The 20,663-nt window shown below is 44.7% G+C and overlaps 4 protein-coding genes across 6 annotated transcripts; 2 read left to right on the top strand and 2 right to left on the bottom strand.

The window, feature by feature from the left end:
- The first annotated feature begins 110 nt into the window (after nucleotides 1–110).
- On the top strand, nucleotides 111–6,803 carry LOC147045227 (oxidation resistance protein 1A). 2 transcript variants are annotated; one of them, XM_085932245.1, is made up of 16 exons: nucleotides 111–245; nucleotides 1,084–1,310; nucleotides 1,531–1,730; nucleotides 2,038–2,105; nucleotides 2,583–2,687; nucleotides 3,041–3,193; nucleotides 3,790–3,921; nucleotides 3,990–4,174; nucleotides 4,253–4,560; nucleotides 4,629–4,785; nucleotides 4,938–5,112; nucleotides 5,180–5,296; nucleotides 5,416–5,568; nucleotides 5,636–5,731; nucleotides 5,809–5,882; nucleotides 5,968–6,803. In XM_085932245.1, the coding sequence occupies exons 2-16, from the start codon at nucleotides 1,216–1,218 to the stop codon at nucleotides 6,101–6,103; spliced, it is 2,154 nt and encodes a 717-aa protein (XP_085788371.1). In that variant the 5' UTR covers nucleotides 111–245; nucleotides 1,084–1,215; the 3' UTR covers nucleotides 6,104–6,803. The 2 variants fall into 2 exon arrangements, with proteins under 2 accessions (XP_085788371.1, XP_085788369.1); XM_085932243.1 differs by having other exon boundaries at nucleotides 3,038–3,193.
- On the bottom strand, nucleotides 6,605–10,787 carry selenon (selenoprotein N). Its single transcript, XM_085932246.1, has 11 exons — nucleotides 10,446–10,787; nucleotides 9,470–9,718; nucleotides 9,118–9,330; nucleotides 8,917–9,041; nucleotides 8,598–8,735; nucleotides 8,446–8,527; nucleotides 8,194–8,382; nucleotides 8,025–8,130; nucleotides 7,835–7,947; nucleotides 7,645–7,746; nucleotides 6,605–7,574 (listed from the first exon to the last, which is right to left on the bottom strand). Exons 1-11 carry the CDS (start codon nucleotides 10,629–10,631, stop codon nucleotides 7,395–7,397), a joined length of 1,683 nt encoding a protein of 560 aa, XP_085788372.1. The 5' UTR covers nucleotides 10,632–10,787; the 3' UTR covers nucleotides 6,605–7,394.
- Nucleotides 10,788–11,206: 419 nt separating this feature from the next.
- On the bottom strand, nucleotides 11,207–12,464 carry znf593 (zinc finger protein 593). 2 transcript variants are annotated; one of them, XM_085932049.1, is made up of 4 exons: nucleotides 12,353–12,464; nucleotides 11,852–12,060; nucleotides 11,724–11,786; nucleotides 11,207–11,649 (listed from the first exon to the last, which is right to left on the bottom strand). In XM_085932049.1, exons 2-4 carry the CDS (start codon nucleotides 12,043–12,045, stop codon nucleotides 11,523–11,525), a joined length of 384 nt encoding a protein of 127 aa, XP_085788175.1. In that variant the 5' UTR covers nucleotides 12,046–12,060; nucleotides 12,353–12,464; the 3' UTR covers nucleotides 11,207–11,522. The 2 variants fall into 2 exon arrangements, with proteins under 2 accessions (XP_085788175.1, XP_085788174.1); XM_085932048.1 differs by lacking the exon at nucleotides 12,353–12,464 and adding an exon at nucleotides 12,211–12,342.
- On the top strand, nucleotides 12,282–20,644 carry rlf (RLF zinc finger). The gene is made up of 8 exons (XM_085932047.1): nucleotides 12,282–12,720; nucleotides 14,085–14,239; nucleotides 14,326–14,407; nucleotides 14,509–14,644; nucleotides 14,735–14,937; nucleotides 15,006–15,142; nucleotides 15,247–15,388; nucleotides 15,495–20,644. The coding sequence occupies exons 1-8, from the start codon at nucleotides 12,541–12,543 to the stop codon at nucleotides 20,178–20,180; spliced, it is 5,721 nt and encodes a 1,906-aa protein (XP_085788173.1). The 5' UTR covers nucleotides 12,282–12,540; the 3' UTR covers nucleotides 20,181–20,644.
- Nucleotides 20,645–20,663: the final 19 nt, after the last annotated feature.

Below are 20,663 nucleotides of genomic sequence, written 5' to 3'. Positions count from 1 at the left end.
AGAGAAGCTTACACACTGTATTAAACACTGTAGTAGAAAAAGTTGCCGAGTCGCTTATTTGTCATCTCTGATTATATAAGAGCGTTCCCTCAAACAAATTTCCGCTTTTGCAGGAAGTTAAAGGGCGAAAACTGGTTTTAATAGCTAGTGGGCGGACCATGATTGCAGTACTGTTTTGTATGCGACGTTATCATAACACCGCATCTTGAGGACTGGGGCTTTCGGCATCCCTCAGCGAGTGACCGGTATGTGACAGCTTTTGCGTGCTTCATCCATTGGGAAGTTGCTTTGTTGTTATGCTTCCGATCCATTGCTGCCTGTCAAACGCCGCGTATAGTTTTGCACTTCCCCTGCGGCGATTAGAGCAAACTCGTCAGCACTTCCTGAAAGCACGCTGATTTACTTGGGTGTGTGTTGTCAAAGGACGCTCCGCTGATCAAACAAATCAAATCACCTCCCACAATAAAAAAAAAAAAGGCTGCGGGCCTTTGGAATGATGCATTCCTGTGCTGTGATTTAAATAATTAAATGTATGTCTGCACGCAGCATAGACATTTAGAGCAGTGTTTCCCATTTTGTTATGTTCTACTGCTCATATTTTGAATCGGGAAAACCTCACAGCACACTTCTAAACAAATGCACCTACTTTGAATGCAGAAAAAGCTTTACACTGTTTGATGAATGACAACAGGTGGATATACAGGTTAATTGTGCCTACTGCCCTCTAGTGGAGGGGCATTTCTTCCAAAGATTCAGTATTTGCAGAAAAGAGTTAATGATTTTCATCATCAGTGTATCTTCATTTTTATTTTACAACAGGGTGCAATGAAATAAAATAAAAAAAGACTTAACCCATCCAAGAAACAGGAATAAAATCATGACCAACAGGACTGGAGTTTATTTCACCTCCTGTATACATCCTCCCAATTGTTTGGACATGCTAATTGAATTGGCAAGATGGCGCCATTAGTCCACTAAGATCACTTTCCTGCGTCTGCAAAAAGGCATCCATGTATGCAACCTGACCCCCCCACCCCCCTTCTGCACCACAGTTATGTTGCCGCCTTTTCTTGTGAACTGCAGATGCTGTAAAGTGGGAGCGAAAAAGCCAAGCCAGTCATGGGCAATAAGAGGAGGAGGAAGGATGCCAGTTGAGCCCCCCTCCTCCTTCTACAGCGGGACCACAGCCAGCATCAGACTAAAAAGACAAAAAGGATGGCTCAGTCTGTGAGAAGGATAGACATCGGCATGGAGCACAAGCCGCAGAGGGACAAGAGCCGGACCAGCTACTTTGGCAATGTGAAGAGCAGGTTAGGATTACGGCGTGCTGCATAGAAATAAAAGCAAGCCACGTGATGCGTTTGGCTCACTTTTGCCTTTCAGGTTTAAACCTGCCACAATACAGCCTTTCATTCATTTCTTGATGTGAGGAGAAGGCCGGGACAAAGAATGTGTTGTGTCAGATTATGCTATGAGCAAGAATGTTTTTAGCTGCGTTCAGTACAACTATCCTTTCCATTCATTCTTCAGGCTGGGTTCCAAATTGCCCGCGGGGGTCTCTCAGCCTCCGCATTTCGCCAAGCGGCCTTGGGATACCCAACCTCAGGCCCAAAGCTTGCAGGAACCTTCAGCCAGCCACCAGCATCATCAATACCAAACTGCCGCTGGCCAACCTTTAGACCACATCCCGCACATTCGAAACCCGATACTACGGCAGTATTACCTGCAAGGTACCCTGAATGTGTTGCTGTCAGTAGAAGACACCATTTTTTGCAAGTCAGTTAATTATCCATTTTTGTGCCGAAATAAAAGATAATTATACCAAATAAAATTCAATACTTGATTATCTTAAGTATCATTAGAGTGAGCCGGTACTCACACCAGACTTTGAAAATCACTGTCCGACTTGATTCCATTCTATTGTCATGTGATCTCAAATTAATGTGTGTGTGTGTGTGTGTGTGTGTGTGTGTGTGTGTGTGTGTGTGTGTGTGTGTGTGTGTGTGTGTTATGTGTGACTTTTTGGTGTCTCCACAGGGACCTCATGCGACTCCAACACGGCAGTGAAGCAAGAGCAAATGTCACGTGAAGTCAAAAGCAGCACGGTCAGTCCAATAGTTCAAAAAAGGAAATACTGGAAAATGTCATATCTATTATGTAAACGTTTATGGCTGGGAAAGTGATAAAGTATATGAAAAGAAGAGTGTCCAAGGTTCAGTTCATAGACGAGTGTTTCGGTCGTCATGGGTAGACTGAAAGTGTTTGAGAGCCTCTACAGCAAATACAAAAGCAGGACTGCATTTTTTCATGTTTACTCAAAGGTATTTTTTTCTTTTATTACATTCATTAGCTCAGCTCTTCCACGGGGATAATTAAACTAGTCGTTGTGTCTTCTAAAAACAGCATCGGGTCAATTTGCGATGACTCAACAGTTATCTAATTCTGTTTTACCCTAAATAGTTTTTTCCCTTTAACATGCTATATTTTTCCAGAAAAAAAAAAAAAAAATCTCCCAAACTAACTATTTAAGTGTACCTAATTTAATGTCCTGTGGTTTTTGTTGTTTCTAATCCTCCCAACAGGATGAGTCAGTGTTCAACATCTCATCCCGCTTCAGCAGCGGTGACACAGCTCCTCCTCCTCGGTCACAATCAGCACCTTTGTCCGCCGTCCTTGTCCGCATGGAGGTAAGAGTCAGCACTCGTCACATGATGCAAGCTCACTTGTTGTTATTATTGTCACTGCCCGGAGTCGACATGCAAAAACAGTACACACGATGGATGCCGAAAGCGTTTTTGTGAAGCATTTTGTGACAGGGAGTTATATAAAGATGTATGATCAAAAATACAATGGAATACTGATGTGTTCAAGGTATGTATGCACGTTCTTTACGGTGACTTTAATGTCTTAAACGGTGTCATGTGGAGCTCTTGCTATGACTACAAACACAGAAAAGGAGGGGGCAATGCAGGCAGAAAGAGGAAGTACTTCACAGTTGCCGGGCTATGTCACTCTTAACATGGCCTCCGTTGTGAAGCAGCAACAGCAAGCCGAGGAAGAGAAGAGCACCGCGACGGCCGACCCGGACGGTTGCGAGGAAAAGACGTCGCCGAAGATGGATCCCGATTTCGCTGAGCGACTCGCTGCTCCAGCTCAGTCGCCCTCGCCTGAAGCAGAATATGACAAACTACTGGTAACTCAAATTGTCTTGGTTTTTGATGGGAAATTTTTAGTTCATGTTATTTATTGATTTTATTTATATTTTATAAGGAGAGGGTGTAATTAATCTTTGACACCCTTAATAATTGGAAGTTGATTAAAGGCCCTTTAAAATGTCTATCAATAGATAATTTGTTCAGTATACATATTTCATTTCTTCAAGGCATCTCTTTTTGTATTTTATCTCGCGTGCTCCAGAGGATGCACTAAACAAGATATTTCTTATTTTAGCAAATATGATGTTGGCTGAAATATTTATGGCAAAAACAACTTCAGGTGTTAATTTTTTTTTTCATTTAATAAATTACTGTAAGTATTTTTTTTTTCTTTTGCTATCAGTAGTCAATTTAACATTTTCTTTTCCCACTGTCAGCAAAACCATGGGAGCATGTTGTTTGGATAGCATAAAAGTCCCGTAAGCATTAGCTAACTCTATATTTAAAGAACATGTGACATGTAACATGATTGTTTTTTTTTTTTTTTTCTCAGTATAAGCACAATGCAAGTTAACAAAACAGGGCAACTATGCTGTGTGTATAGTCAACAGGCATTTTATGTCATTGACAACAGGATGTGGAGGCGGTTCCGATGCCTGACGGACAGCTCTGCCTTTTGGCTCTCCCGCCCGAGTGCTGTCAGGGGGAAGGTCCAGATGCCACGCCTTATCTCAAATTGTTCTGCCGCCACATCACTGACCGCAAGGTAAATCCAAATGCAGAAATTGTTTTCTTTTTAATATATGACTATATTTTCTACCTTGGCTTCGTCAGGGTGTGGTTTCGGGTATCCTCCTGGTGACGACGAATAAACTCTTCTTTGACCCGTGCAAAACGCACCCACTGGTGAAAGAGCACGGATGCGAGGAGTACCTCCTGTCATGCTCTGTGGACCAGCTGTCGTCCGTCTCCTTCTTCTCTGATATCTCACATGTTCACTTTCACTACTCCCAGCAGAGGTGAAAATAATCAAATTCATCTAGGATTTTAAAAAAATCAGTCTAATCTGAAGGGTTGTTTTTTTTTTTTTTTCGTAGGAGAAAAGGGAAACAACTTTTCCACAGACTGAAAAATTCCAAAAGTCAGGATCAGAAGAGGGAGTCGGTTTCACTTCCGGCACCTGCAGATATCTCCACTTTGAGTCTCAAAGAGGAGGCCTCTGCAGAACGTGACAGCAAAAAAGTATCTGAGGAGCATCTTGATAAGAGCCCATCGGAAACGTCGGAAGCTTCCGGAGGAGCCCTCGGTGTGGCCGCCACTTTCTGCTGCGGCGCTCCGGAAGTTTCAAGTCACGCGAAGACGACGGATGAGGCCCGATCCGCTTCTGTGTTGAGTCAGACTGCAGGTACTTAACACTCTGCTCTGTTGAATGCAGTCGTGTCATCTCAATAAATTCCCTTTTGAAATCTCCAGTTCCCGGAAAGCCCTCATCAGAAAATCCCAAGTGCGTCATGTTTATACGACTGCGGGTTCAGTCAGGAAAGAAAAAGCGGGCCGGAGGATTTCAATTTGGAATGACTGAAACGGCAGCTGCCAGACGGGAAGCTTGGATCGCCCTTTCGCAAGAGAGGTATTGCTAACTCGCCTGTCAAATATTAGATATATTGAGTTGCCGCTCAGGTTGTCTATTCAACCTCTTGTTTGGCAACTTGTTGACACAGCTGCTGACCTATTTGTGCACCCGAGCTGTCCCGAATAACCGTTTTCTGTTCTCCCGTTTAGCTCCGACGAGCTGCACGCCTTTCTCAAGCGCCGTCGACCCGACTTGTGTCTGCTCAAGGGCGGGGGAGAAGAGGACGGGGAGGCGGATCATAATGAAGAGGAGTTTGTCCTGCTAGAGGATGAAAAGGAGGAGGGAGTGTCACAGAAGCAGCACAGCTCAGGAGATGACTGGGAGGTGAGTGGTTTGTTTTTCGAGACGCAACAAATGGAGGAAATAGAATTGAGTTGTGTTGTCTTTGCAGATGGTGTTGATGGAGGACAACGGGGACAAGACGGGACAACTCATGGACAGGGAGCCGGAAGGACTTAACGCCATTGTGGAGAACAGCCACATTTTAGAAGCCTCGCATGTTAGAGAGGTCAGTGAACCACAGGTGGAGACAAAAGTATTGGGACACTTGGCCATTACACGACAGTATTCTCTCATTTGACACGATTTTTTTACTCGATACTTTATATATCGGCATCTTTTCCCCAGCTGTGCAAGGAGCTGCCCCCGAAAACGGTGGGCCACGCCTGGCAGCTGGCGTACAGCACGTCTCGCCACGGCGCCAGCCTCAAGTCACTTTACCGCAAAATGAGTGCAACAGACTCACCCGCTCTCGTCGTCATTAAAGACGCCCTGGAGGAGGTGACGTTTCCGCTTTACCGCTACGACTCTCGCTTATCTACTACAACCTTTCCTTTTCCTTCCACAGGTATTCGGGGCTTTCCTCTCGCACCCGTTGAGGCTCAGCGACGCGTTTTACGGCACGGGAGAAACTTTTCTCTTCATGTTACATCCTCGATTCAAGGTCATTAGCTTTATGAGCCCAAGTTGCTAATTGCAAACTTTCACTGTGAGTAATTGTACACACTTTATTTACCACAGTGCTTCAGATGGACTGGGGAGAATTCCTTTTTCATTAAAGGAGACTTGGATTCATTCGCCATTGGTGGAGGAAGGTAAAGTTTATAGTGATGGATTTTGGCGGGGAACCTAATATATATTTTCATCCATCTTTTTTTTTTTTTCTTCCCTGCTTCACAGCGGTCACTTTGGTCTGTGGTTGGACGAGAATCTCTACCTGGGCCGCAGCAGCCCCTGTTACACCTTTAATAATTGCTGTCTCTCGGAAACGGACGACTTTCGCGTCATGGAGCTGGAGGTGTGGACATTCGGCTGAGGCGTCACACAGTTTGAACCCGGCTGTCATTTCATGGTATCAGGTCAGGATTGATTCACACGGTCAAAACGGATTTGGACCAGCGGGACTTTAGAGCGCCAGCTGCCGGAAAGGACGTTTTAATGGATGACTCATTCCCGAGGGTACGCTTTCAAGAGACTTTGCACTTTGTGAATCGGTCATGGTTTATTTTGTCACATTAGTTTAGGAAAAGACACGTGAACAATATTCATAATCATGCGTATTACGTATGCTAATGCTCCCTTCTTGACGGGATGTCATCAGTAGGCTGAATAAAATAAAGATATTATTAATGCAGAGCATTCGTCGCAGTTTTGTGTATTCCAGGCTAATTTTGAATGTTGCTTTATACAAAGTTAATTATGATCACTTAAGTGACTGGAAGGTAAATATTTTTTGCATTTGCAATGGTGTAGAATTGGACTAAGTTAATGTGCATGGAGTGTTAACAGATGACACTTTATTTGTAAAAAAAAACAAAACAAAAAAAAACAACAACTTTATTTTGTTTTGTACAAAAAGTCTTGAAGTTACAGAATCAGTGTTTTCCTGTTAAATTCCAACTTCTCATTTGTGAGAATTAGCAAGACCTTGGCAAATTTTCTGTTCAGGGTCAAACAAAATGAGACAAATTGAAATCAGTAACACATTAGAATCTTTTTTTTTTTTTTTTTTTTTTTAATAACAGGAAATAAGATCAATAATTTGGTCTGTCGAGGACATCAACTGTGTCGCTTTGCCTTTCACCAAATTGGTTCCTTGGGAGTTAGGCAGCTTGTCGGATTGATTTGCAAAAAGCTGCGAGTCAACTGCTATAAATAAATTCTTTGGTTTTGTGTATCTCCCCTTTGGCAAACCAAAAAAAAAAGCACCTGATATACAGACAAAAAAATTGAACGTCACAAAAACACATCTTCATAAATGTCATCAAATATGCTCAAACTGTTCTTGTTAGTGTCTTTTAATTTGCATTGCACTGAGCTCTCACAAAAAGCTACCAAATATTTCAACCTTGACTGAACTCTTCATTTTATGCTCCACAAACTCATGGTGGGAGAGGGAGTGAGCATCCGGAACGCTTCATCAGCAACTATCATCAGGTTCTGCCCAGCCCCTGAAGAGCTTTTAGGCAACACCGTCACAAACTGCTGAAAGGCCCCTGGAGGCTTCACTTCCACTACACAACTCCCAAAATGGTCAAACTTAGATTCATTTGGAAATTTGACACAAAAACTGCTCTTATTCGGACACACACACTTAAACATACACACTACTGTTCCAGGTACTCCTTAGCCCTCTCCAGCCCCTCCCTCAGGAAACTGATGTAAGTGGAAGTGGAGGGGTCTTCAAACTCCCCGGAGAAGCTGAAAGTGGTTCCCTCCTGCTCCTCGCCTTCATCAGGCTTCATGGATGTCTGGTCCAGGAAAAAGTTTGCATTGATGTGATGGACCTTGAAAAGAGAGCACTTAAGTTTCACGAGGTTAATTCGGTGATTGCGTTCAAGTCTGGATCTTATTTACAACGGTTCCATTCGGCAGGGCGACCATCATCTCCACGGGGAAGGTGTACTTGTCGAGATGCAAGCGAGCCTTTTCGCTCAGTGCGGAGCTCCCCTCATCAGCCTGAAGCAGAGGAACAGAAATATGAGACAAATGATAGTAAATTAGCTTCTTAATATACAAATAGTTTCCTCTCTGAAGCAGTTCTCACCCGCATGTTCTCCAGCTCTTTGACTAGAGACCAGCTGCTCACAAAGCTTTGGTTAAGCAAAGCCAGAACGGGCGAACTTTCCAGGACAGTCTCCCGGAGAGTCCGCCCAGAACCTACAAAAGGCGTGAACTAGTTTGTGGACATCTAATGGCCTTAATGTGTTTGTGGAATTTAAACGTGATCGTCTCACCTCAGCAGGACTGGTCGTCTAGCGCTCCCCAAAGCAGAATAGAATGTACCAACTTTTTTTCTACCTCGGCTCGCTGGAAGACCTCCGAAAAAGGCAGGTAGGAAACCTATCGTACGGTGAAGCAATGAAGCAACATGTTGCGCAACACCGCAATGACTTCACCTTTTACCTTCTTGAAGGGATACAGAGTGACCTCGAGGCGACTGGCGGCTTGTTTCCGATCAATTTCAGCGCTCCAGTCGATATCCTCAAAGATGAACTGAATCGGCTCGGCGCTGCTAGCTCGGCTGTCGATGACGTTGCCCTCCTTGTCTGTGATGATGGAGGGAATGGATGGCCCGGCGGACTGCAACTCCAGCTGTGGAACACGGTGAGACATAAAGATAGCTGTACTAGAAACTAGACACTGAGAAGCTTTTACCTTTGGTAGGAACCCGATGTCCACCTCCATGTTACTGCTCTCACTTGCACCATAAAGCCACTCCATGTCCACATTTAGAGACCTGCAAAAGTCGGGAAAGACAATGTGTCACTTTGCCGTGATGAGTTATGTCATCATAAGCGGGGATTTACTTGTCACTGGGGACGTAGAGGTGAAAGTGGCGCACGTGCGAGGCGTCTTTGGAGAGGACCACGTTGCCTGTGAATTGGCCCGGCGTGAACCAGAAAGGAAAGTTGGGGACTTCGTTTAGCTGGAATTCTGCGTGAATCCTGTATGGGATTTGGAGAAGTGGTGTTTTTTTTAAAAAAAAACACTCCCACACGCTTTTTATAATGACATATTATTATGAATGGCTGTATTTCAGAATTGCACTTCAATTACTATAATTAATTAAAATAGAACTTGAGTTTGACTTTTCAAAACATGATATCATCGTGTGGTTCTACTCACCTAAATACGATGTCGTAATAAAAGTCGTTACGGGCACGGATGCACGCGACGGTGCCTTGAGGTGCAAAACGAGACTTGATGAAAGGTCGGGGGTGAAACATGGTCAGCAGTGAGTGAATGAAAACCTGCAGTGGGAGCAAGAGCACAACATGTCATCTTCATCTGGACTTTTAGTGAATAGAATCAATTTTTAGAAGATACCTCTTTGCCCTTCGGTGTGGGAGGGTGGTAGCGGTTGTTGGGCAGGTAGCCGGTGAAGATGTTGAGCTCGCTGGGGATTACCCACCACGTGTCTCCTACCTCCTGCTTGTTCTTTGGCGGGAGGAAGACCTTGAATTGGCTGGCGAAGAAGGAAGAGGAAGGCACAGCTGGACTCTTCCATGAGCGGAGACCACTCAGGCAGCTATGAGAGACCTGGAATGTCAAATAACACTTAAAAAAAAAAAACTCTACAACAAATAACTAAATTAATATCATATATTGCTTACACTGCGTTTTGTCATGAGAGATGTAGTATGTCAAATTATGATCATTTTCCTGATTTTGCTCTTACCCCAAGGAATCCATCTTTGCTTTTTGTCATGGAGTCCATGTGGAGAGGCTCCATTTTGGCCTCCAGTATTAAAGTCTCCCCATCTGGGTCTTCAATTACCTCATCTTCAATGTCTCCTGGAGGTGTAACCCCTGTGAGTTTCTCCACAATGGGTTTGAACTCCTCGGGACTGAGATAGAGGTCATGGTTGATGTCTAAAGAGGAGAAGAGAAAAAGCCCCTCTGCACCCAGAGTCCGCACGCTCTCCTCCTAATGGGGAAGCAGAAATTCACATTCATTAGACATACTAGAGTGATTTCAAAACTGGGTTACTTCTACAACAATACAATTGGCAGAAAGTGGAAAGAATGGAAAAGATCTGCCCGGAGGCCACAGCATTAGCTCTATTCCGTCAGGCCATGTCTCAGACACATGTTGACTGCCAAGATGCACAATGGGGTGGCAAAGAGGAGGGGCGAGCAAATTTCAGACCAAACACTGAGTTGTGCCAGATGGGATCACTAAAAGACACACCCCAGCTTTTTTTTTTTTTTTTATTAAAAAAAACAATGGGCTTGACTCACTGCAGACGTGGTGTCGTGGTATGCCAAACTATTCGGGGACAAGCGCCAAAATGGGTTGAGGGGCAGTTATTAAGTCACAAAGAGCTTTTTGCTTTTTGGTGATAAGACATATGGAAATTGTATCTTTATTGTGTCTTTGGAGTACTTGCCCATCTATCAAACTCAAGTTGAACAACTTAAATTTTACTGTAACTGCATTTTTCTGCAATTTGATTTAATGCACGTCTGTTGATAGTTCAGTGTGCATTCAACTAGAACAAAAATCACATGATGTGATCAAAAAAAAAAAAAAAGAATCAGACTATGCAAATGCTTGAGGTTTCATAGTTAATATTTATTATACAGTCTATACACGTTTTAATCGCTATAATTAATGTCTAAACCTAATCTTTTGGATGATGACTTTAACTCACATGTCTCTTTAGAAGGTGGGCATCTTGATAGTACTTGACCCCCCAAGCCAGAAGAGGAACGGCAAGAACTAGTAGCAGGGTGGACGTCCGTGCGGAGATCCAGCAGCCGGAGCCCCGAGTCGGCGGACCCTCCTGACCGTCATAACGCTTCTCCTCGCGGGTATTTTTATGCACGTCCGCCGCCATCCTCTCCTAACACAAAGGCATGTCTGTCGGAAAGCATGCAAAAAATGTCCAACCGCAGACTTTCTTCTATGCAGAGCTGGAGGCTGTGCTGCTTTCTCCGTGCAGAAGAGGAACGTCCTTTCTGGGGGATGAAGTTCCCAGACAACCGCTAGCAAATTAGCCTCACATCTTGGTAGGATTGCTCGTCGAATGTGTCCCAGACGTTACGCGCTTGTAACTTCAAAGTAAAAGTATATTCTACTGTATGATCCTCAAATGCTTTTATTTTGAAACTACAATTGTGGAAATGGACATTGCAGTGTTCGAACATTTCCGTATGTTTTCGGAAACTGTTAAATGGGGTAGCATCTTGTCGCCTATTTCATCTCTGGGGTTCATTTTTTTTCCTCCCAGGAGGCTGTTAAACAACTTAAATTACATGTTAGTCTGCCAGAAGCGATATTAGAGCGGAATTTGCAGCTTCTGCTTCTTTCCTCAGCTGTCCACATAGGTAGCAAACACAGTAAGTGCTTAAAAACTCAAATGAATTGAGTTAACTCTTAAATGTTGTCATTACGAATGAATTACAGATTTTACTTGGATCAACAAACCATTTTGCACACAAATCCTTTTTATTTACCTTTTTACTGGACTGGAAAATACATAAAATGCATGTTCAAATATGTGACATATGCAATTAATTTATCAAAGAAAAGATTTTATGAGGCTTTTGTCAAATCAACTTTACAACGCAGACTTTATTGCCAGTCTGCACACTCCATATTTACAAAAGACTTTCATAATAATGATAATATTATGAAAGAGCTGGCTGCAAAAACACAATTTAGTGAGTCATGCATGTTTGACTTTGGAGTTTTTTTTAAACCCATATATCCAAGTATCAGGAGATTTTCAGCACATATCTTCTTCCACAGGTTGCGTCTTCACCTCGATAACTTTTGGGGGGATGTAGGAGCCCATTCCGGCTGCTCTGTCTGCCTCTGCCTGCGTGTATGGCTCCTCTCTAAGTTCTCTCAAACTGGGCAGAGGAAAACCAGGCTTAGAGTCCAAATACTACGTACTTTAACAAACACAAAACTGGCAAAGCCTTACCGTTTCTTGTGGACTTTGGTCTTGAAGTGGTCTTTCAAAGATTTCATGTCCATAAAATATCTCCTGCAAGACAAAAAGGCACTGTGTTATGCTTTGCCTTGAGTAGGAAACAATAATTGTCCACTTACGCGCAATGTAAACAGTAGTGCTGTGCACATCCTGTCACATCATAGTCCACTTCCTGATTAAGTAGTTTGGTGGCGGTTTCAGGCTTCATGTCTGAATGGATCTCATCCAAGTCTTTGGTCCTGCGCTTTGTTTTCAACATCTTATTAATGTTTTTCTTCATCTTGTGGTTTTTCGTTTGTTTGGACTTCCCCATGGTAAGACTGGTGGTCTGTAAGGACAAACAAGGCAAAGGCAAAATAATTGAAAGATAATATATGAGGTAAAGGAATCGACTACGAAGTACTTGTTTTTTATTTTTTTAGTTTAAGATCATGGGGATGAATCGTTATGTGCAGCGACTTCAAAACTCAATCCACACCATCTATCAAGTTCCGAAACTATTGGTCGAGTTGTGCCGTCTTTTTTTATGACCCAACATTGGTCAAATATAAGCTTGATTCTTTACAACATATCGATTTCCGTCATTTTTCCTCGTCGTCAACATCTTCATGTTTACTTACCTCTTACACGTGCAAATGAGTGCAACCATTCACTTCCGGGTCGGAAAGAAAAGCCAGAGTGACGTATCCATTAAAGGTCAATAGATGGCGGTAATGCACCATAACAATTTGGAAACCGCATTAACACAAAGAAGAAGAAAAGAAGGCGGTGACGCTCTAGTGCATACGCGCCGTGGAGGAGAGGGAAGATGGCGGAGAGGATTGTCGATCTTGAGCGAGAATGGAACGAACGGGGCCTGGACACGGCCGAAGACACGCTGGTTGCAATGGAAACCCTTTTGGCCACACTGAGGGCTTTTGAAGACGGCCTCAGGCAACAGGAATTGTCTGTGGCGTCGTCCGCGGACTACTGTGACAACTTTTGTCAGGTAACGAGTGCGTGAAACCATGATAGCAATCATTAGCACAACGCTAGCTCAGTTTGGGTTGTTTTCCTTCGAGAGGGGCGAGGAGGTTCCAGGATGCTCTGTTTTGTATTTTGAAAATTACAAATCGTGTTTGTGTACTAACGTATTCCAGTTGGCTTCTAGCAGTTAGGTCAAAAGATGCGAACGTCACACGATGTTAAATGAGTTTAAATCAGTTTAGTGTTACCAGACACACGCCTCATTGTGATGCAGTTGCACGTTGAGACAAATTTGACCTTTTACATCCTAAAATAAGATGTTTGTTTTGAACAGATGCTTTAAATGCTCAGCCAGTTCATTTTTAACTTGTTTACTAAAGTGAATTACAAATTTACCAGTGTGTGCTTGAATCTAATATTATTGTCTGACTTTTGATCCCGAAACTGTACATAGCATAATTGTGCATTTTTCTTTTTTTTTAATAGCAATGGTAACATTGTTCAAGAGGAAGTCCAAAGGTTTTCCAAATAATCTCAAATTAAAGGGGTCATTTGAACTAACCCTAACCCTTTAAATTTTAAAGGGTTCATTTATAATAAACTAAATACAAGGATCAATTAATCATAAAGGATGTTTTGATACATTGTGAAATAAAAAAAAACACTTTACCTGTGTTGTAGCAAAACAAAGTACCAATTTATATTATTATTTAAAAAAAAAAAAAAAGGAGGTCATAAAATCATGATGCTACCTGAGCTGGGACCATGAATAAACTGCAGAACAGAGGCATAGTTTGCACAAACAAGCCTCTTTCCAACTCAAGCATGCAGATTTATTCGGAAGTAGTAATTAGTATGCTCATACAAACCTTCTGGGCTGAGATCCTTTTTCGAGGTTCCCCTTTGTGGGTTTGCCATAAATAGACGATGGGGAATTAATCAAGGCTCCCCTGGGGAGAACCAACCTGCAAGGGAGTCTGTCTGGCGCTGAGGCGTCTTTGGGAAGTCGTGTCATAATAACAAGCTCATCAGCCTGCGGGATGAAGGTGGCACACTTTTACATTTTTAAGATCAACTTTAGTTTTACACCATTGTAGATTTTCAGAGGTGGCAAACGGTGGACCGTGATTGGTAAATACACACAACGTGACTGTGTGTGTGTGTGTATATATATGAGTATATTTTTTTATTTTATTTTTCCCCTCACTGTGCAAGTCCCTTCGGGCCTAATCAGTCGCCCCTCAAACCAGACTATGTCAAGTGGGATCAATCGAGCGTCGCCCCTTCCCCTCAAGTGGAAAAGCTTTGGAAATCCCACCTGTCTGACTGTTCTAAGGGGAAAACCGGTGTCACGCCAGCATCTGTGTCTATTTTTTTCTCTCCCAGGCACTTATGCATTATGCCGGCAGCAGAAACTCCATAGACCACGGTCTTCCGCTTCTCGAAGTCTACTGCCTGTCGATAAACTGTTTCGCCGCCGCCCGATCACACCTCACCGCAGAGTCGGACAAAGTGACTCTTGTTTTGAAGCGGCTCGCTCTGTAAGTGCAAATGTTCCCTTCAAAGCTGCAGCAATTATGACAATTTGAATGAATTTACACCAACATGCTTCTTGTTTGTCACGCAGAAGTTGTTTTGAACTTTTTCTGTCAGTTCCCGAAAATGAAATCCCTTTTGAAGCATGGGATCAATTCCACCAATCTGTTCAGGTAAGAAGTCTTCTTTTCTTTTCTGTTCTTTTTTTTAATGGAGTGTTAAAATTGAGATACCAAGGCCAAGTCTTTTAATCTTTGGAATTTTTTTTTTTTAGAGTGCACATGACACCTTGTTACAGTACGGGAGCACAGACCTTCAAGCTTTATTACAGATTACGGGCGAAGGGGGTGCATGGAGCAATCCCATCCTCGCCGCCCTCCTCTCTGGAGAGCCTATCATCAAACAAGAAGGTTCAGAGAAAACTCAATTTGTCGAACTACAGTGACTTCAATCTTAGCATCAAATTGTGCTGTTTACTAAATTTACTCTTCCTTGTGTAGTGGACGCATACATTTCCTTGGAGGGTGAGGGCTTCATGGAAATGCGGGTGAAGCATCTGGAGAAGATGAGCGAGGTGGCCAAGGCTGTGGTGCTGGCGAAAGCGTGCACAGAGTGCAGCGCCATCCCCAACCAAGCTACATTTCGTCACACATACGTCACTCTGCTTTGCCAGCTGCTTCCCAACGCGGAAGCTATAATGGAGGTAAATTCTTACCCACTAATGCCTCCTTGTGACCTCCCTCTTCACACAAAACCTTTACTCCCTGACAGATATCCAGGCAAGACTGCAAGGATGTTCTTGAGATTACCGGCAACTTGGAGATGGAAGGGGAGGAGAATGCCGGCTTTATCCTTTGCACAACCTTCCTGACGCAGCAACTTCAGCAGCCCAGCCTTGACCACTCCTGGTGAATCTCTAACCGTAACCCTCGGGGGGAGGGGGGGATCTTGTAATATCGCTACACCCGTCACAGCTCGTTAAACTTTAATGAACTCATTGTTCTATCCACAGGGAGCTGATTCATCTGTGGAGTAAACTTCAGAGGAAGCTGGACCCCTCACTTGTGTCTCTTCTTGAAAGGTGCCTTCAGCTGGGTGCCATCGCCATAACAGTGCAACATTTGCTGTACCTGGCCCGTTTAATTCAGACAGAGGTGAGATTTTTAAAAAGATGTTTGATTTTGAAAGACTTCAACTGTGGCAATTGTGAATTTGGTTCAAATATTCTTGTTTTTTTTATTTTTTTTTATTCCTTTTCAGGCAGAGGCAGTGGGCACCGCTGCCTCGGTGGAGCTGTGTGTTAAAGCTCTACAACTTCCAAAACACGATGACTCGGAAAGCAGAATCGGTATCTGTAAAGTTCTGTCTGGCCTCCTCCTCAATGATCTGGAAGTGCTGCGGGCCTGCCACCTTACAGAGTTTCTGCTTGGCCCCAGTCAGCAGGTATTAAATAGCCTCCAGGAGCTCTACCAGTGCCCAGACCAAAAATATGAGCAGGAGAGCAGCGTCATTCCCAACTCGCTACGCTGTGAACTCCTGCTGGTGCTGAAGGCACATTGGTCCATTGACCCGGAATTCTGGGACTGGAAAGCCCTCAAGTATCACTGTATTTCCCTTTTGGGGTTGAAACCCGAGTCAGAATGGGAAGCTGACGAGGAAAAAAGTGAGAAACTACCCATGCTTCAAGTCAACACGCCGACAGAAGAAAGTGAGCCCAAACCTTGTTTAAATGGAAGTCGTCGTCTTCACACGCAGCCTGAGGAAACGCCTTCTCGCATTATCGGCGGCGAAGCAGGAGCCAGAAGAGCCAAGCTGTGTTGTCGGATTTGTACACTGTCCTTCACTGACATTCAAATTATCCACCATGCCAAAAGACACATTGTGGATGACGTACACCCCTGCCCCATCTGCCTGCAGAATTTTATGAGCAGAAAGGAGCTGCTACCCCACATGAGACATCATCTCCAACGGGAGACGCTAAGCAACAACGTCAAAATTCAAGACGATGAAATGGAACCTGGTGAGATCACTGTTGATCCTTCTTTAATTTTATATTACAAATCCACCCGTGATCCCGGAGTGCTTCAGCACATTGTGCAACAGGCCAAAACCGTCCAGAAGAAGAAGTGCGCGGACAACGAGCACGTGACGTTCGATTACATGAACCAGCACTTCAGTCTGCAGAACCGAGAGGAGTATTTCTGTCCTGGAACAGGGTGTCCTAGGGTTTTCAAACACTCCAAGTACTTGTACGTCCATTTAAAGTCGGACCATAAAGGCGATGAGAACGTGAAGCATTTTCATCAGATGAGAGAGCAACGGGAGAAGTGCGCTTTCTGTCGGCGCCACTTTGTCTCCGCTTACCATCACCACAAACACCGGAAAGTTCACTACTGTGAGCAACCGTACATGTGCGTGGCGACGGGTTGTGGCGCCCGCTTCGGTTCTTCCAATGAGCTCATGTTGCATAAACAGATCCACGGCTATCAGATAAGCTACCAGTGTGAGCTTGAGGGCTGCGACGTGAATTACTCTGACCTGGGACAACTTTATCACCATGAGGCGCAGCATTTCAGGGATGCCGCATTCACCTGCCCTGGCGCTATATGTAAAAAATTCTACTTTTCCAAAAGGGAATTCCTAGAGCACCTATCGACGCACAACCTTAAATTCTCTGAAGAGGACTTTGAGGATCAGAGGATGGCGAAAGAGACCATTTTTAAGGCTGATTTAGAAAGGGCGGCCCTTGTTAGCAGTCCAAATGACGCTGACGTCGGTGTCGTCGGAGATGACCAGAACAGTTCCTCAGAAAGTCGTTCCGCCTCCTGCTGTCAACCATCTGGCAACGTTAAACCCAAAGCAGTGCTGACCTTGGTGGCTGTGTGTTTCGACGGATGCAAGTTCACCTGCGGGTTCGAGAAGTGCGGTATGACTTTCTCCCGAGCGAGAGATGTCCAGAGACATCTTAAGCACGCCCACCCAGAACACCTTAAACTGGAATTCAAAGAGCACAAACATGACAAGGAGCAGGGTCCAAAGTCCAAAAAGATCAAGACTGAAATGGAGTCAGACAACGATGAAGACGAAGACCAACTCTTGGATCCGTGCTCACCTGGAGAAGATGGCCCTGAATGGACGACCTCTCCCGCTGTACCAACTTGTACCAAAAATGATGTCCTTAAAGAAATCCTCATGAGACTAAGTCGGCTGGATCTGAATTCCCTCAAGTCCCCACAAAGTCAGCCGCCTCAGTGCACCCAAAAGACAAACACATCCCTTTATCACGACGTCATGGAAAAACGAGCCGTGGTTTTGCTTTCGAAACAATCTTCCCCGCCGCCTAAAAGAAATCTCACAGCAAAAGCCGTCCAATCGCTCGCGACTACTAAACCCCACGCATGCGCCGTAGTAAAGTGTGCCTTTAAGACCGCACTGATTGATCACCTGAGCCGCCACTACAACAGCGTGCACGGCTACCCAACTGAAGAGGCCGAACAGATGGCTCATTTTAATGCCACCCCGTGTCCGCCTCAAAGAAATCCAACCGAAGAAAAAGTCATCCAAGTACTCGCCAACGCCAAACCGTACACTTGCCAGATAGCCAAGTGTCACTTTAGGACCGCACGGACCTATAGCTTGATGCGCCACTACATTAAACTACACCACCGCCCGCTCGAAGAAGCCAAACAAATGTGTGTCACGGACAGGCCGTATAAACCCTTCAAGTGTCATCTGTGCTCGCAAACTCACAGAGAGCTTAAAGGCTTGAGGAACCATTATGTTCAGATGCATGGCATCTCTTCCAGTTTGGTGGAAAGATTTAGTTTCCGATCGTTGCGACCTACCAGCCCCACATTACAGAACTTGAACCCGACAGTGAAAATAGAAGCACCCAGTTGGGAACAGGAAGTGAAAAAACCCGAGAATAGACAAAACCGAAGAAGTTGTTCTTCAGCTCCGGCTGTAAATGAAGCTCAAGAGGATAAAAGTGAACACAAGGGAGACGTTGAGGACGAGGTGACGCCCCAGGTCAGAACGAAACGCTTGGTGACTAAAAGTAATCTCTGCTACATTCTCGATAAATTCAACAAACCATTTCATTGCGTGGCCAAAAACTGCGCCGCCGCCTTTTCCACCCAGGTAGGCCTTGTGCGCCATCTTCAGTTCACACACCGTTACAAACGCTCTCAGCTCCTGCTGGAAAAAGAAGTGCAACAGGGTCCCGAAGTCAAAAAGGAAAATGTGCGGAAAAGGCCTTACCCGAGCTCCGACGAACCCAAACCCCAGTTTAAATGTCAGTTTGTCAACTGCAACGCCTCCTACCATCTCAAGAGCAGCCTGGCGCGGCACACCCGCATTGTGCATTCGCAGATGCCGGGACTCATCAGGTGCAAGTTTGATGGCTGCACAAAAGTATTCACCCACAACGAGGCGTTGAAAAAACACACCTTGTTTCGACACTGCGAGTACTACGACTCGCTGGTAGTACGGCTCCAGAGCACTCAAAAGAAGTCAGTTACCGGAGTCCAAAAGAAGCTCATAGTAACACCCACCAACCCCGTGTCGCCGGAACCCAAACAACCCGCCCAGTCGGACGAGGAGGACGATGTGACCAAAGACGGGGAGAAGTCTGCGGTGGAAGAGAAACAGAGTTATGTTGTCCGATCACACGAAGAAGCTTTACAAATGTGTCAAGACCGGTTTTTACCCGTCACCTACCCGTGCATGATTCAAGACTGCGACTCTGTCCTCAAGTACTCGCGCGGCCTGAGCCGCCACTACAACACAGTTCACCACATGCCAAAAGAGTATATTCGAAATAATGCCGACACGCTCTTTTACAACGCGGAGCAGCTGGAGGAATTGATTCAAAAGAAATCGGCTCGGCCAACCATTGTGGGAAAAGAGAACCCAAACGGAGTTTGTAAAATGGAGTATCAGCCGGAGACCTCACAGGGACAGGATGCTCAGGTAAAACTGCACTCGGTCAAAGGACAAACCCAAATGGAGACTCTTTCAGATCCTCTGACATTCCCAGTGGAGGAAGTGCTGCCGCCCGAAGAGAGAAACGGAACTCTTTCAGATCCTCTGAGATTCCCAGTGGAGGATGTTCTGCCACCCGCAGAGAGAAACGGACCCCTTTCAGATCCTCTGAGATTCCCCGTGGAGGAAGTGCTGCCGCCCGCAGAGCGAAACAGGGTCCTTGTCGGCGCCGACGACGTGTTGTACGGAGAACCGAGTACCGCCACTCACGCCGACGATTCTGTCGTGCCGACCGGTCGCAAAAAGGTGGAAGAATTACTCAACTTGGAACAGATCAAACCACTCCTTCGTCCTTTTACTATCAATCTGTCGCCACCGTGTTGTGTGCTGTTGACTACAGAGGAGGGTCTTCAAGATGCAACAAAAGATGGTAAAATATCCGAAAAGTCATCTCCGCCTCCAGTACGGCAGCCTCTCAAGCGGAAGAATGAGCTTTCCGTGCAGCCATCAAACGTGATCGACCCCCAGCCTCTCGGTTCCCCGCCGCACTCTTTTGACATTACCACATACAAGCCAGTTGGCTTTGAGGCATCCTTCCTTAAGTTCATCCAAGAAACCACACCAAAAGACAAAAAGACTCTAATCTGTAAAAGGCGAGAGTCCTTCCGGCGCAGTTGCTCGGTCAAAGAAAACAAGCAACTGGGAATCACGTTCACCCGAAGCAGACGCAGTCATGCCACGCTTCACAAATGCCGCGGTATGACTGGGGACTTCCCATCTGTCCGAAACTTGAAGTCCATCTTGGACAAAGCCCTTGCTGGGTGCGGGGACCAGGCCATCAAGCAGCTTCAGTATCTCAGACCCGTGGTGGTCCTGGGGAAGCCCGTTTGTATGGCCAGCCTGCCTCACCTCTTCCCAACAGACTCCAACAACAGTAAACTGCTTCTGGGAAGCAAAGTTTAGCAGTGCACCTTTTTTTTTTTTTTTTTTTTTTAATGAAAATGAATTTTTGTTAAATGGAACCGTTACTCATTTGCTTGAATCGGTGAGGCTGTTTTTGTTGCTTATTTTGCCAAACAGAAGACTTGCAGATCATCAGCATAAAATTCAAGCCACGTCTCGCCCAGCAAATCTCGGTTTTTTTTTTTGTGCACATACATAAGCGCTTCGAGAGCTATGGACATTTTTACAGACTATTAGAAATATTGGCAAGAGGCTTTTACTTGAGTTAGTAATGTACATCCTACAAAAGTTTAAAAAGAGTGACTGATTAGCACTTCTAAGTTCATATAAAATGTGTGACATTTTGCAGTGTTTGAAGATGAAATACCTGTGTACATTTTTAATAAATGTAAAATTTAATATCTAGTGTTTTCTTTCCTCATACCGTGACCACATTGTTTCGCGTTGAATAAATAAAATGATCCGCAGACGTGAAAGTTGGGA

The sequence above is a fragment of the Syngnathus leptorhynchus genome, chromosome 15, assembly GCF_054491065.1.
Source record: "Syngnathus leptorhynchus isolate UIUO chromosome 15, UIUO_Slep, whole genome shotgun sequence".
Classification (NCBI taxonomy): Eukaryota; Metazoa; Chordata; class Actinopteri; order Syngnathiformes; family Syngnathidae; genus Syngnathus; species Syngnathus leptorhynchus.
The sequence above is the reverse complement of the archived record's forward strand: the minus strand, read 5'-3'. Positions and strand labels throughout refer to the sequence as shown.